Consider the following 16,537-nt stretch of genomic DNA (forward strand, 5'->3'; position numbering starts at 1 on the left):
CAAGGTTACTACAACTGTCACCATTATCTAATTGTAAAACATTTTTAATTTATCAAATATAAAGAGAGAATTTCAATTCTGTATGTGTGAAAATGGTTCAGACTGTGTGATTAATATACTAATGGGGTCATTTTTATTATTTTTTTCATATTATATGTTAGCTTACGAAAAAGCATTATACATTCCTGGTGGTATGATGAATCAGTTTTAGAGAGTTGAATTAATTAGTTTTGTTCTTCTGTTTTATTGTAATTTAGTTCCTGAAAGTGGATTTTTAATGAATTAATTTCTTTACATATTGCATATAATAGGTTTTTTAGTTATGGATTATTTTCAGAAGCTTAGGGTGCTGCTCATTTGTGTTACTGATTATTTCCAAGAGATGAGAGTGACTGCTGAAAGCAAATATATCATCAGGACAATATTATCTCTTTAATTTGACCAGAGACAGACAGAGAGATAAAGCAAAAGTGAGAAAGCAAGCTACCAGGTCTGGGACTTAAACTGCAGTCAGCCATGTGGGAATTCAGCACCTTTAACCACTGTGCCACTTGCCAGCTCTCAATAAAATTCAACTCCATAACAGTTCAGTCACATTTAAACATTTAAAACAAGAGAGAGAATGTGTGCTTGAAAAAAAATCAAAAGAACAAGGGCCCATAGATCATAATGTAGCTAATAGGAAAAAGAAAACAGAGCCCAGCCATGGTAGCACAGGTGATAGGCTACCACTGCACAGTACTGGAGCCTTATGAGAAGGCTCCACATTTAGAACCCAGTTGACCTGATGACACCAGGCATACCTGTGATTCTGGCTGGTGCCTGGTTAAGGTTGAGAGGAAGATTGTGGCATGGGAAGGCCCTGTCAGAGATACCTGCCTCTCTCTCTCTCTCTCTCTCTCTCTCTCATGAAAGAATTTTTTTTCAAATTAGAAACTTAAAGAAAATAACTTCATAGAGGAACCTAAGCAGCTGAAAATGGTGGAATGTGAAGGATGTACATTGGGTTATGATTTCTAAGATTAGCATAAGATCAACATTTTGACTGCCAAATAAATCTATCAAATGCCTCTGTCCTGGCAGTTAGACCTTAAAGCAGTGATAAAGTTTAATTTATTATTGGAAAAGTATATGTTTTATTTTTATTGGAAAGCTTAACTTGACTAATTAAATAAAAAGGAATCAGAAGTTAATTTTTTTTCTGCCCAGAACTGTGACTTTCTTGAGGTCCTTTAGCCATTTTTGAAAATCCTCACAGCCATCCAGCACAAAAATATTCTCTCGACTGCTAATGGCCATCTTTGAGAGTTCTCCTTCCTTGTGATCGTTCAACTTCCTGTTTCCTCATTCCATGATATAATGGAGCTAATGGACACAAGGTCTGATTTGTGAATGTTCTCTTTCTTTAAGATGGTTCTATACCTTTCCCCTTCCACTCTGCTAGCAGCAGACTTCTGTGTCAGTGGGTCTTGAAAGACATCAGATGAATGGTTTTGTCCACTGCTCTTCCTTCCAGTAGGGATGCTCATAAATGACCCTGAGTGAATGAGTGAGTGCCTACCTTGTCAGTGAATTTCCTCCTAAGAAGTAAAGCTGTACCTTCCTGTGTTAACCCATTCTGTCATCCATCAGCCTGCTCCAGGCATGCTTTTTATGTCTTCAGTATCACTATCCTTTCTGTTCATCCCTTTCAGCTGGAGAGAGAACCATTTCATTCTTTAAAAATAGTCTTGATATTTTAAAAATTAATTTCCTTCTTTCTTCCATGAGTGAGAGACACAGAGAGAGAAATAGGTACCACTAACAGGGTCTTCATGCTATAATCCACCCTCAGTCAGTCTTGGCCAGCCCCGGTCCTGGGCATGTACTCAGAGGATCTTCAGAACCTTCCTATGTGGATTAGCCTCCGAGAGCATTGTTACTGCCGCACCATTATCTGGCCTTCATCTTGATTAGTTTTGAAAATATCTGTACAACAAGTCCAAATCCTTTTGTCCTTCTTCATTGATTTTTATTTAATATACAAGTGTTGAATATTTCTGTGTTCAGTAAATTATGCTAAATATTGTATATGCCCTATATCTTCTCAGACCTTTATATAAGTCTTATTACTTTTCCCATTTTGTAAATAGAGAACTCTCTTGTAAATAGTAGAGGAATAATTTTAAGCCAGGACCACTCCAAATCAAAGTCATGGTGCTTAGCCACAATTCTGTGCCAGGGAATGCAACAATCACTTCATTTGTTTCATTTCTTTGTTCAGTTCCCACTCAGTGTGTTAGATAAGCAGAGAATGAGGTAGAGGGGATGCATTTCTGTCCTTCTGACAGTGCTATTTCTGCTCCCTGACTTTTGAATGAGTACAAATGACTCCACTTTGCCTCATCTGCCTCTTCTTCCATATGCTTTTTAGTCTTTCTTCTAACATCCCTGTATTTCTTCTTTCTTCCTTGCACTAAATCTCAAGTGACAAAAGGGATAGGAAAAAAGAAAAAAGAAAAGCAGTGCCAGCTTTTTTCTCTATTCCCTATAGTCTTTTTCTAATTGGTAATCATTTCATTCTTATTTTTTTTTATTGTTTCCACCCATTCACAAGATCCTTCCAATGTACTCCTCTAATATGATATTCCTGACCTATATTTTATAGATTATAGAATCTCCTGGGTAGAAAGGAACCTTAAAAAATCCACAAAATAATGTTATAGACTCAAAAATAGCTACTCAATTTATTGTAATTACAAGTGTTAAATCTGAGGTTAAATATTATGACTTTAAATTCAGTATCTGTCTACTACACCACATTGATAATATCCTGCATATTAGCATGTATTCACCACAGCAGTCTTGTAATAACAAAATGGGTTGGCAGTCTACTAGCTGTGTATTCTGGATTTTTTATTATCTCACTCTGAGAAATACACCACTCTGAAAATTCTTCAGTGCCATTTAATATTAATATTTTGAATTTTACAGTGATGAACAGCAGCGAGATTATTTGATGGAAAGACGGGACCTTGCCATTGATTTTATTTTTTCTTTAGTATTAATAGAAGTTTTGAAACAAGTAAGTAATTTATTGTTATTTTTAGATGATATTTATTGATCTTAAAACTACTTAAGCTTTAAGTTTAAATTTACTGTTAATAAATTCCAAATATTGGATCATTGGAATTATGTTTGATTGTTAATGGTCATGTATAATTGTTAGAAGTTCTGCTACTGATTTGCTCTCTAATATTTCTTCCCAAGTTGAAAGCCACCTTCTTTTATTTTTTTCAGATTCCACTTCATCCTGTAATAGACAGTTTAATACATGATGTTATTAACTTGGCTTTCAAGCACTTTAAATACAAAGAAGGGTAAGGTGATTTCTTGCCTTCAGATGTTGAAGTGAGTGCTTAAAACTAAATCAATGGGTTGCTCTTATCAGATGACCAGGGATTCCTAACTTGTCTGTTTTTTAACTTAGATACCTTGGTCCTAACACTGGAAATATGCACATAGTTGCAGACCTGTATGCAGAAGTCATTGGAGTACTGGCACAAGCTAAGTAAGTGAACCTCAGAATCCTTTACCATAAAAACATGAGTGCCAGGCCAGCAGGAGGCATGGTAATTAAGGCGCTGGACTCCCTCATAGCTGACTGCGGTTCAAGTCCTAGATGTGGCAACTTGCTTTCTCACTTTCCCTTTCTCTCTCTCTGTCTCTCTCTGGTCAAATTAAAAATAATAATAATAGGGCCAGCAGATGGCATAAATATTACATCACTGGACTTCTCACGGTCACATGAACCACCTGACTGTGGTTCAAGTCCCAGACCCAATGGCTTAAAACTCACACCAGGTGCATGTGCGTGCATACCCAAGATCCCAGGAGGAGAATGGAAGAGAAGGGATTGCAATGTGGCCTAGGGGGTGATTTCTTACTTTCTGCTTCTCTGTCTCTCTTTGTCAATCTGGTGAGCGCACATGCTCTGTAGCAAAAATCTCTAAAAAAAAAATAATAATAATAATAATTAAAATAATAACAAATTAAATTAAATAAATAAATAATTCTTTTTTTAAAAAAAGCTTTCTATAAAAAAAGAACATAATTGCCTCTTCCACCTTCCCCAGTCCTAACTTTAAAGGTGTTTGTGAGTTTACGAGTAACAAGTTCTTTTACTATGGGTACCGCAACTCTGAAACTAATTAGAAACTCCTTCAAGGCATGTACCAAGTTACCTTTCTACTTGGCCATTGGGCCAGATCCTACCAAGGCTATGGGTTTTGCACTGTTGTAACAACAACAAAAAAGAAATAGCTTAGCCAAATTATTGGGTTTTTTTACTGCCTTAATATTCCTAGGAAGTTTTATGTTTCTAAAATTTTGTTTTCTATATTTCATGAGTGGGTAGATATAACTGTGGGACATTGGAAAAGCCACGATGCATTTTGCATACAAAACCAGAAAAATAACGTAATGACTTTTCCAACAACCCACTATATCATCTTGAGTGGGAAAATTCCATTCTAGAATGTCCCCTTTACTATAGACCTTACTTAATCAGCTGAGCTAAAAATGTCCTAGAGTCTGTCATGGAAACAAGTTGGGGAAAAAATTCTTACTGCTAAATTTATCTGGCCCCATAATGCTACTTAGCAGGCTAGAACAAAGTAATGTTAGACTATTAGCAATAGTATACTTCTTCCAAAGATGATGTCACACCCAACTTACCCATTTTTATTCTACCCAGCCCTGAAGCAAATCAGACAAGAGCTTGAATACCTAGGTTAGGCAAAATGAGCCCGAGGCATAATGTGAGTTCAAGCCAAGAGAACAAGAGTGATGCCCTGATTCTTGTGAAATGCAGTCCTCAGAGAGAGATTTCTGTCTTCAAGAATGGAATTTCATATCTTAGTGGCCTGGAAATACATAATTTATCAAAAAAAATGTTATGAAGTATTGGGTCATCGAGAAAATCATGATGTATTTTTGCATAGAAAACAAGAAAAATACATTATGACTTTACAGCAACCTAATATTCAATCTTCCCTAGCCAAAATACAGAGAAGAATTCAGTAAATAAGCCCCAAAAACTCCTTGTTATAACTTATTTAATCTAGTCCAGTTTATCTACTCACCTCAACGATGTATTTTTTTTCTAACATATAACACATCAGTGTTGGATGGAGCAGAAAGAACTTCTAGAGAATGACACACTGATGTCAGGGAGACATATCAAGCCCAAAGGCTTGACAGCAACAAAGAGGAAAGACACTAGCCCAAGCATACAGGAGAACTAAACAATAGAGCGTTTGCATGAGAATATATTGTATTTTTATTGTAGTCTAGTATGATCATTGTGGCTCATAAGTCATTAAGAAAAAAGATATAATGTATTTTGGAGAGATTTTCATTGTACTTGAATAAAAAAAGGTATTGGCATTTTGAATAGATAAGCTGCAATTATCTGGAAAATTAATTCATGTGTAGCTACCACATTCCTAGAAAAGCTTAGGAAAATGAGGTATTAATATGTATATTTGCTGATTTGTCAAGCTTTGAAAATCTCAACATATTCCTTTGTCATTCCTTTGTAATTATCCTAGCATAATTCCCTTATACTATCATTTGGAAAGTTCAATGTGCCAAAAATGGCTTTTTGTGTTTTTCTTAATTTGGTGAATTATACATGACAATACTGGTTACTGTCAAATGCTCGTCTTTAGCTACATAGATTCTGCACTGGTCATGAATAAATTAAGAAACAGTGTCATAATGAAGCAACATTTTAAGGTCGTAGAAATTTCCATGTTAAGTCAGATTTGTGATCCACCAAACCAGTGTTTTCTTGGCAACAGTAACTTTTTGTATTTTCATAACATCAACATTAGTCCTGATTCTGCAATATTGGAGTGTAATAATATGTCAGTTTGGACAGCGCTCCAGCAGTTTCCAGGCACTAGCAACCCCTCAGCTAGGCTTGCAGTTTTACAAGCACGGACTCAAGTAGCCTATGTTCTAAAGCAGTTAGCCTTTGTAGATAGACGGTGCTCTCTTGTATCAGTGTCATACTACCAACTACCACACTACTTCTTTCTTGTCACTACAAAAGGACCATCTGTTAATGTTGCCTTAGAGAAGTACCACTTCTTTGTTCTCATGCAAAAAAAAGATGTGTACTTATCTGGTTTACTGTGGTTATTTTTTTTTGTTTTTATAAAGTTGAGTAATGTAATAATTCTAATTTTAGGTTGCATGTCAATGGTGATGCATAGGAAATATTTTCCTTATTATGACTTTATTATTAATACTTATTTTAGAATTCGAATTTTAGCAGAATCACTATTTTTAGTCTTGTTAGTGATAACAATACTTAATATCTGTCACTAAGGAAAAAAAATTTTCTATTAAGTGATACTCACAAATCATGTTGATTTTCTTAAAGCCAGGTAAATTAAAACAAGGATTTTTATGTAATTCATTTAAAATCTGGTAGATTCATTTAATGATGACTGCTTCTAAGATTCATATATTTTAAAATTGCTTTCTCTTTATGTGATACAATCTTTCTATATATTTTATACTCTTACTTTTGTAATATATACTATCCATTTTAAGGCAGAGATATATTCATATGTGAATTTTATAATATACCAAAGACTGGGTAATCATTTGATTATTGTACTGCTGAATATAGTAATAAAATATGAGCTACAAGATGAAGTCATTGAAAATTATATTTTTCCCTAAAATCATTTTAAGTGAAAACAGATTTTAAGTATGAATAGATTTTTAAATTACTTTTATGCAGGACCAGCAGTTAGCATAATGGCTATGTCACTGGACTCCCACGTAGTGGACCATGGTTTGAGTCCCAGGCCCGGTGGCTTAAACTCACGCCAGGCACGTGTGCGCGTGTGCCCAAGATCCCGACAGGAGAATGGAAGAGAAGGGATTGCGGCATGGCCATCCCCTCTGGGGGGTGATTTCTCACTTTTGGCTCTCTGTCTCTCTCTTTCTGGCAAGCACATGCACCCTATAGCAAAAAAAAAAAAAAAAATTTACTTTTATGCTAAAATAAGATGTCTATATCATTGGGCTACTTTTTAAAGCAAAGTACAGCCATGTTTATATTTTTTTATATATTCAGTTACTATATATCATTATAGTAAAATGAATTCTCCCAGCATAAATACACTGTTTATTAGTCCAGTTAAAGATATTTTCATACACATGATCAACAATACTTTTACAGTCTTGTATCCCTTAAATGTTTTGCTTCTTTCTTTTTCCTCTTGATTCCCTTCCTCTCACTGTGTTTATTTTTAAATGAGAAATATACTTTGACCAGTAATACATGATAATACTGAAATAGTGAATATACAAATAGCGAATATACAAATAACCTACCTTATCCTACCTCTTCTTGCTTTAGTTATAGAAAATAGAAAATGAACTTTCATAAACATCATATCATCTTTAAAACTATGTAACTCTGAAAAAAAATCTATGTAACTCTAACCTTACATACTACTTTTTCATGTGAATGGTTACATTTTGAAATTCAGTGGTAGTCTTTAACTGTTTGGAAGTAGTTTCAACTAAAATATAATTTGTTTAAATCCAGTTTAGTGGTAATGTCTTTGTCTTCACTGATACACATTTGTGCTGAGAAAAAAATATGTTGTACGCTGTTAAGATGTATAGTGATTAAATGTAAATTATATATATATTTTTTAATCCAGTTTAGAACTACTAATTTTTTATTTTTTTTATGCTTAGCAGTACATGTATTCTCCTCAGAAAGACACACAGAGAGAGAGAGAGATAAAAAGAGAGAGAGAGAGGGAAAGTGAGAACCCCCCCCCCAAGGGAGACAACTATTCCTCAGTAATCCCTCTCCTGGGATTTTAGGTACACATACGCACATACACACATACACACACCCCAAGCATGTATTTCAAGCTGCCTGGTCTGGGACTCAAACTGCAGTTGACCACGTGGGAATCTAACACCTTAACCAGTGTGCCAAATTTTTATAATCTTGATGAAAGGATCACTTTCATTGCTTGGCTTTTGTCATTTCTGCTTCCTACACTTTACCTGTTTTGACCTAAAGACTTCTTCACTTTAATGCTAACCCTCTGATATTTTCTCCAGTTACCCAGCAGAAAAGAACTCTCATTCTTCAACAACTTGAAGCACCTTTAAATATATTGTTTAATGAAAGGCAGTGTGAAGTATGAGAAGGGGTTGTAACCTGGGGCATTCAGCATTCCTAAAGGGTAAGAAAGGTGCAGACACAGAGGCACAAGCTGGGGCCAGCAGGTGGCATAGTGGTTAAAGCCACTGATAAAAATACATGGACTGGGACCAGCAGTTGGCAAAATGGCTATGTCCCTGGACTCCCATGTAGTCGACCTCAGTTTGAGTCCCGGACCGGGTGGCTTAAACTCATGCCCAGTGCGTGTGTGGAGAAGGGATTGCAGTGTGGCCATCCTCCCTGGGAGGTGATTTCTCACTTTCTGTCTCTCTGTCTTTACGTTGAGCGCACGCCCCCGATAGCAAAAACCTCTCCAAAAAAAAAAAAAAAAAAGAATAAACTACATGGACTTCCACATGTCCAATCATGTTCAAGTCCCAAACCTGGTGGCTTGAAGATCATGCCAGAAGCATATGTATATTTGCTCAAAATCACAGAAGGGATTGCGGCATGACCATTTGCCAGACAATTTTACGCTTTCCCTCTCACTGTCTTTCTCTGTCTCTTCTCCAGTGAAAGCATACACCCTGTGACAAAAACCTTCATTTAGAAAGGCAAAAAAAAAAAAAAAAGGCACAAGCTAACACACAGCAGGTCCTTGGTAAATTATTATTATTATCATTACTCATTTGGCTCCTAGTGAGTGCTATGTTGCTTTATCTTTCCAATTCAACTGTAAAGTATTCTAAACAGAGCAGAGATGACATTTCATAGTGACGGGTATCTGAAACAGTTGGGGTATAGTGCAAATTCCTGGAATTTGCATCAGAAGACCTGGATTTGTCACAATAATCTTCTAACTCTGTTTCTTCATTTGTAAATGGAAATGCATTTCACTTCCTTACTCACTGGATTATTGTGAGGATACAATTGTAAAATGGTTTAACTTGCACAAGATATATAACACCCGGGACCAACAGTTAGCGTAATGGCTATGTCGCTGGACTCCCATGTAGTCAACCGCGGTTCGCGTCCCGGACCCGGTGGCTTAAAACTCACACCAGGCGCGTGTGCGTATGTGCCCAAGATCTCAAGAGGAGAATGGAAGAGAAGCGATTGCAGCGTGGCCATCCCCCCCGGGGGGTGATTTCTCGCTTTCTGTCTCTCTGTTTCTCTTTGTCTGTCTGGCGAGTACACGCGCCCTGTAGCAAAAAAAACTCTCAAAAAAAAAATAAAAGATATATAACACCTTACAAATATATCTTTGTTTTTCTTCCTAGTCTAGACCAGAGCTTCTCAGACTTCACCCTATCTCCCTGCATCTTCCCAAGGTCTTCCCTCTGTGCCTATCTATCTACATGTAATTTCTTCTTATATGTACACAATTGTATTGATTTAGAGCCCACCCTAATGATCCCATTTTCACTTAAACATCTTTTTAAAGACCCTATAAATACAATTACGTTGTGAGGTACTGAGGATAAGTGCTTCAACATATGAATTTGGGGCGAGGGAGAGGTAGCCTATAGTAATAGATCCAGGGTGGGGCCATAGATTGTACATTCTTACCTATTTTCTTAGGTAATGCTGCTGCTGCTGCTGCTGCTGCTGATCTGGAGATGACACTTTGAGAGCCACTGGTTTAGACATAATGCATAGCATTGAGATTGCAAGTAGGAGCTCTTGGAGGTAGACACTGGCTTCAAATTCCAGCTCCATTACTTATCAGCTTCAGTAACTTTACCAACTTACTAAATCTCTGCCTTAATTTCTTATTCTGTCAAAAGGGTTTAATAATTGTACCCTAACACAGAGTTATTGAGAGTATTAAATGAGGTACTATTAGGTAGTGTGCACTGAACTATGGCTGTCATATTCTGTGCTGTCTGCTTGCTGCTTTCTTCATCATCATCAGTTTTTTCCTATAAGACATCAAAAAGTGACTAACATGAATGTTTGAAACTTATATTCAAAATGTTTAGGAATGTAATTATAAAATTTCAAATAGACATTGTCTGATACCAGATAGATTTTTGTAAATTTAATAAGTAGTCTGTATTATATTTTTTGCTAATTTCTTCATTTTAAAAAGTAGTACATAATTTTGTACTTGATCTTCATAATATTTTACTTATAAACTAAATTCAACTATTTATATCATATTGTAATAGTATTTAAGAAATGTCATCAGAGGTCAATTTGGGGTGCAATCTTAAAAGTAGGTGTTTTGTAGAAATCTGCAAAATGCCACCACAGATTAGAAATATACCCTGAACTGTCCTTAATTGTGTGAACAATCTGTTAGGGAACATTTCATACATGAGGTATTTAAATGTTCTTAAAGCCATTTCTGTTTTCCCATTATTGCCTTCTTGAAATCTTTCATGAAAGAGACAGTATGTCAGAGATAGAGAAACACCCTTGACAGGGTCTACCATGCCACGTTCCCCTTCCCTGAACCCTACAGTTAGGATCTTGGATGTTCTTGTCTGGTCTGTTTCACAATAATTTGAAATCCAAATCTATAGCTGGCCCTCTGGTTTCCAGCATGGCAGATCAATATACCACAGCCTGTACCACCATGGCTAAGACCCTTAAAATCTTTTTCATTAAGAAATATGTGTAGTGGAACTAGCAGATGGTGAAATGGTTAAATGACCAACCGCCGTTCAAGTCCTGGACGCAGCAGCTTGAAACTGACACCAGGTGTGTGTGTGTGTGTGTGTGTGTGTGTGTGTGTGTGCGCCCAAAATCCCAATATGAGGATGGAGAAAGGATTATGGCACGGCTGTCCCCGCTGGTGTGTGTGTGCGGGGGGTGGGGGGGGGAGATTTCTCACTTTGTCTCTCTCCAGTGAGTGCATGTGCCCTATAGCAAAAATCTCTCTTAAAAAGAAAAGAAAAAAGAAAGAAGAAAGAAATATGTGTAGCAACATAATAAGAAAACCTCCATAAAGCATAAATATACAGTCAAACAAACTATTGTAAAAATAAACACCATGTACCCTCCTTTACCTAAGCCAAGAACTAGAAATTGTCTATTCTTGAGAAACAACTCACAACCTACTTCTCAACCACCAGCCTCTTGTATTGCCATATGGTGAAATATTATCTGTGTGTTTGCTATATACTTTATTTGACCTAAAATTTCTACTTTGAGGTATCAAGACTTGTTCCAAACTTTTAAGATTCTGTTAGTTTACTTTTAACTTTTACAACCAAACTTAGCCTTTCTAATTATGCCTTGCCCTTAATTGACCTTTTTCACTTTCATGAAATCTCAGAATAACAGTCTCAAAAAATAAGATATAATGACTCAGAATGTTTCCTCTCCATGAGCATATGTGTGTGTGTTTTTAAACAACAGTCAAATGAGCCATCACGGAAGTAAACTAGATAATTTTTATATGTGCAGTTGTTTACTCTCAGGCACTTTGAAGATCTACTACTTTCTGTCTTTTTTAAAATCTGTTCTTTTAAAAAATATTTTATATGATAATATCATTCTAATTACAATTATTTTCCTTTCTTTTTTTTTTTAAATTTTGCCAGTGAACACATGCGCTCAGCTGGAGAGTAACATAGGGAAGTGTATGTGTGTTGAGGGGATCATTCCACAATCCTTTCTCCTCCATGGCTCCATTTTCCTCCCTTGGGAGATTTTTTTGGGCATGCACATACATACATCTGACATCTTTCTCAGACTGCCATGTCTGAGACTCTTAACTGCACAGTCAGCCATGCGAAATCTAGCCGCCTCAACCACTACACCACCAACTGACCCAGTTTTACTTTCAAACAATATAAATATTTTAAATTCCTTGGGGATAGGGACTTTTTTGTTTTGCATTGAACAGATAAAATTGTGAAATCCCATTCACATAGTAGACAGCACATTCATCTTCATCTTTTCAATGCATTTGGTCATCAGGAAGCTCATGACATGTTTTTCTGATTTTCTATGCAAAAAGGTGTCATGGCTTTCCCAACGACCAAATAGTTTACATTTTCCCATCACTCAATTTTTTCCTTCAGCCTAAAAATACCTTTTTCATTAATTGTTAACCTGAAACTATAAAAGAAACGACATCAGAAAATTTTGGAAATAGATGTAGGAATATTTGGAATACAATACAAACATCATTTGCTGTCACTGTCAGAAGTCCTTGATGTTGTATGTTAGTGTGCACATACTCACAATTTGATACTTTAGACTGTCAGGCTATAAGCATGCCAGAAATTGCTAAGCCTGGAAATGGAGCTTTTCCTCATTCTCAATTTAAGAGCTAGACCCTTTTGAGAGTGTCTGAATAACTCTGGAGCTGCTCCCCTTGCCTGAAGGAGATGTTGTGCATCATATGGAATAAAAGGGGAAAGGGCAAAATTGCAGTCTGCCAAATCCCAAACGGAATCTCTACGAAATGGCTGCCATTATGTCTCGGCTGGTTTGAAGGACCTGCTACTATGCCTGGTCGTGCCTGGATGTTAGAGGACCTGTTTCAGCCATTTCCTATGTGTTATTTGAAAAATCACAATTTTCTCTTCTTAGATTCCCTGCTGTAAAGAAGAAATTTATGGCAGAGCTGAAAGAATTACGGCACAAAGAACAGAGCCCATATGTGGTTCAAAGCATTATCAGCTTGATAATGGGAATGAAATTCTTTCGAATTAAGATGTATCCAGTGGAGGACTTTGAGGCCTCTCTTCAGTTTATGCAGGTAATGTCTTGGGCAGGAGAGCTAAGAAACTCTCAACTTGAGCAATTTCCTTTGTGAAAAATGACAGACCTGGAATGTGCAAACCCATTTACTTGTCAATATGGAAGGTCTTACCCTCACTTTAATAATTTATGATATGCTCTAAAACCAAATGGGATAGTTACAGGAACATAACTTTATTTTTAAATTTTCATATCAGCTTTACAGAATACTCTGACATTTTTAATTTCTTAATTTTTTTCTCTTTTTAAGTCATTGTTATGTATTGTTCTTTGAATAAAATATAGCTTTTTTTAGCAGTTTTTTGTTTTTTGTTTGTTTGTTTTGGAGAGGTTTTCCACTATAGGGCGTGTGCGCTCGCCAGACAGACAGAGACATAGAGACAGAAAGCGAGAAATCAACCCCCAGGGGGGATGGTCACGCCGCAATCCCTTCTCCTCCATTCTTCTCTTGGGATCTTGGGCACACACGCACACGCGCCCAGCGTGAGTTTTAAGCCACCGTGAACCGCGGTCGACTACGTGGGAGTCCAGCGACATAGCCATTATGCTAACTGCTGGTTCCCAAAATATAGCTTTTTTTTAATATTAAAGACATGATAGTGTTAATTGACTACTTTAACATTTCACAGACATGGGAATGTTAAATAATAAATGTTTTATTCATATTATACAAAGGAATCTTAATTTTTAAAAAAAAAAATCAAGCAAACCATATAGGTTTGATATCTATTGCCCAGTATTCATTAAGGTATATAACAAAAGAGTTAGTGTTAATAAGTATTTAATGTAACACAGTTCTATTAGAGTTTACAAAACTTCAGTCTCAGAACAGATTTTTTCCAGTGCTGCTCTGAATTGATTTGGTGATGATCTTGCTGCAGAGTTTAGATATATAGGCTATGAATGTGGGCCGTACTACTTCACACCCACTAGGATGGCTGTAATTTAAAAAGACAAAAAGCAAACATAGGTGAAGATGTGAAGCAGTTGGAGCCCTCATACATTGTTGATGTGAATGTAAAGTGGTCCAACCACTTCCGAAAACAGTCTGACAGTTCTTTAAATGTGGAAACCTAGAATTACCATATGATCCAGCAATTCTACTCTTAGATATGTACCCAAGAGAAATGAAAATATTTTTCCACCAAAAACTTGAACATGGTTTTCATAGCTGCATTATTCATAGTAATCAAAAAGTAAGAACAACCCAAATGTCTATAAACTGATGAACTGAAAAACCAAATATCATGTAGCCATACGAAGATGAAGTCCTGACACATGCTACAATATAGATGAACCTTGAAAACAGTATGCATGAAAAGAAGCCAGTTACAAGAGGCCACATATTGTATGATTCTATTCACGTGAAATGCTCAGAACAGGCAAATCCACAGAGACAGAAAGTAGACTAGTGGTTTCCTAGGGCTGGGATGAAAGGGCAATAGAGAGACTGGAGTGACTATTAAGGACACAGACTTTCTTTAGGGATGTCATTAAAATGTTTGCTATGTTATTGTAATGATGGATGCTCTACTGTGAATATACTAAAAACCTGTAGGGTATATTCTTTAAATGAGTGAACTACTGGTATGAATTATAGTTCAATAAAGCTATTTTAGAGAGAGAGAAAGAGATAAGTGTGTATCAGACTTCTTGGGCTTGAATTCACACTCCACTTGCTGGCTCTGTGACCTTGGCTGATCACTCTTAACTGCTTCCAGCCCTATCTACCTTATCTGCGAGGTGGTAATAAGGACACTTGTGCCGAGCATGGTTCTGAGGTTTAATAAGACATGATAAACACTCTGTAACTGTTCACTACTCTTATTATTTTATCCTACTCTCGTATCAACAATTCACTGTATCTGTTTACTTGAATGACTACTTGAGAGAGTACTAGAGAACTGGAACAAAAAGTCCGTGGAAAATTGAATTAAAATATGAGTACATTTTGGTGCAAAAGACTTTTTTGAAATCCATACACAGTTTTTTCATAATGTGCATTTTTTATGAACTTTCTAAAGACCTTTCATATTTACATATATATGCCAAATAGTAGTATAAAGGATCTAGTCCTGGGAATCGTAAAGCTCCATTGTCTTTGGGAAAATTGTCAGTAACTTCCCATGCTAGTATTGCCTGTCTTGGCCTGAGGTCTTAATATAATAATGACAATCCGAGGACTTTAAGGACTATTTTGACCACCTTCCCAATGGTAACTGAAAATACATATAGCTAATGTAAACATTAATGTTATCAAGTACAGGTACCCTTGGGCTCTTAAATGAAAACAGTATATGATATAGACCCCTGCAAGTTACTACTAGTAAGGCCAGGAAGGAAAGCCAGGCTGGCAGAATCCGAGTCTGGCCAACTTTCCTACAGAATGAATCTCTGGGCAACTCACACTATCTTTGTGTACAGTGGTCCGCAGGCAAATACATCATTGCTTGAGGTCCTATTCCAAAGATTTCCTTGTCTGAGGTAAGAGCAGTTGGGAAACAACCCAGATTTGCTTATGAAACAATCTGAATAGTAAATATGCCTAAAATGTCAGTGCGAACAAGTAAACAGCTCTGTGCCCAAGGCTGTCAGGCATAGAGCCTAAAATAAGTTTAATATCTTCTGCCTTTCTTTCCTTGTTTACTTTCCCTGGGGCTCTGTGGGGATCTATGGGCTAATGTAGGGCCTGGGGCTCCCGGCACAATAAGTAATCAATAGAAATTGGTTGAAAATGAAAGACCGAATGAATCAACTAGTTGCATGTTTGCTGGTTATAGATGCTTTGTCCTTTCATAATAGTGATTCGAGGCAACCAGCAGGTGGTGTGGTGGTTAAGGCGCTGGACACTCCCACATGGCCAACTGCGGTTCAAATACCGGACCTGGTGGCTTGCTTTCTCACTTTCCCTCTCTCTCTCTGTGTATCTCTCTCTGGTCAAATTAAAATAAATAGATGAATAAATAAAATAAAATAAATAATTATTTTTTAAAAAATAGTGATTCGAAATAGAAGTAAAGTGTGAAAAAAAATACTCTTGCAAACTGTCATTGACGCCACATTTAGACTTCAATATAAATGCCTGGATCAAGTGTTCTTTTTTTTTTTTTTCTTTTGGAGAGATTTTTGCCATAGGGTACGTGCACTCACCAGAAAGACAGAGAGACAGAAAGTGAGAAATCACCCCCTAGGGGGGATGACCATGCTGCAATCCCTTATCCTCCATTCTCATCTCAGAATCTTGGGCACGTGTACATGTGCGCCGGTGTGAGTTTAAGCCACCGGGTCTGGGACTCAAACCACGGTTGACTACATGGGAATCCAGTGACATAGCTATTATGCTAACTGCTGGTCCCAGTGATATTTTAATACATTATGGAATATGGTGTTTGGTATGTATGAATTAGTTAGGGGCTATTTACCTAAATTTGTTTAAATACATTTTATCTTCATATTTCAACCTTTTCTCCTTCTCTATACTCTCTTCTTCCTAGGAATGTGCACATTATTTTCTCGAGGTCAAAGACAAAGATATAAAGCATGCTTTGGCTGGACTTTTTGTTGAAATCCTTGTTCCAGTTGCTGCTGTGAGTTACATTTATATTTCTGACTTTCTTCCAATTGGATTAC

The 16,537-nt window shown here is 36.6% G+C and overlaps 1 protein-coding gene across 7 annotated transcripts in view; it reads left to right on the forward strand.

The window, feature by feature from the left end:
- Positions 1 to 16,537, forward strand: part of FRY (FRY microtubule binding protein) — a 505,649-nt gene that overhangs the window by 300,237 nt on the left and 188,875 nt on the right. For all 7 annotated transcript variants that reach the window (XM_027775685.1, XM_027775680.1, XM_027775682.1 and 4 more), the window contains 5 exons: positions 2,974 to 3,064; positions 3,280 to 3,359; positions 3,470 to 3,550; positions 12,737 to 12,905; positions 16,402 to 16,494. In XM_027775685.1, the coding sequence (XP_027631486.1) occupies positions 2,974 to 3,064; positions 3,280 to 3,359; positions 3,470 to 3,550; positions 12,737 to 12,905; positions 16,402 to 16,494 (514 nt within the window). The remainder of the gene's footprint in view (positions 1 to 2,973; positions 3,065 to 3,279; positions 3,360 to 3,469; positions 3,551 to 12,736; positions 12,906 to 16,401; positions 16,495 to 16,537) is intronic.

The sequence above is a fragment of the Tupaia chinensis genome, unplaced genomic scaffold, assembly GCF_000334495.1.
Source record: "Tupaia chinensis unplaced genomic scaffold, TupChi_1.0 Scaffold000597_1, whole genome shotgun sequence".
NCBI lineage: Eukaryota > Metazoa > Chordata > Mammalia > Scandentia > Tupaiidae > Tupaia > Tupaia belangeri.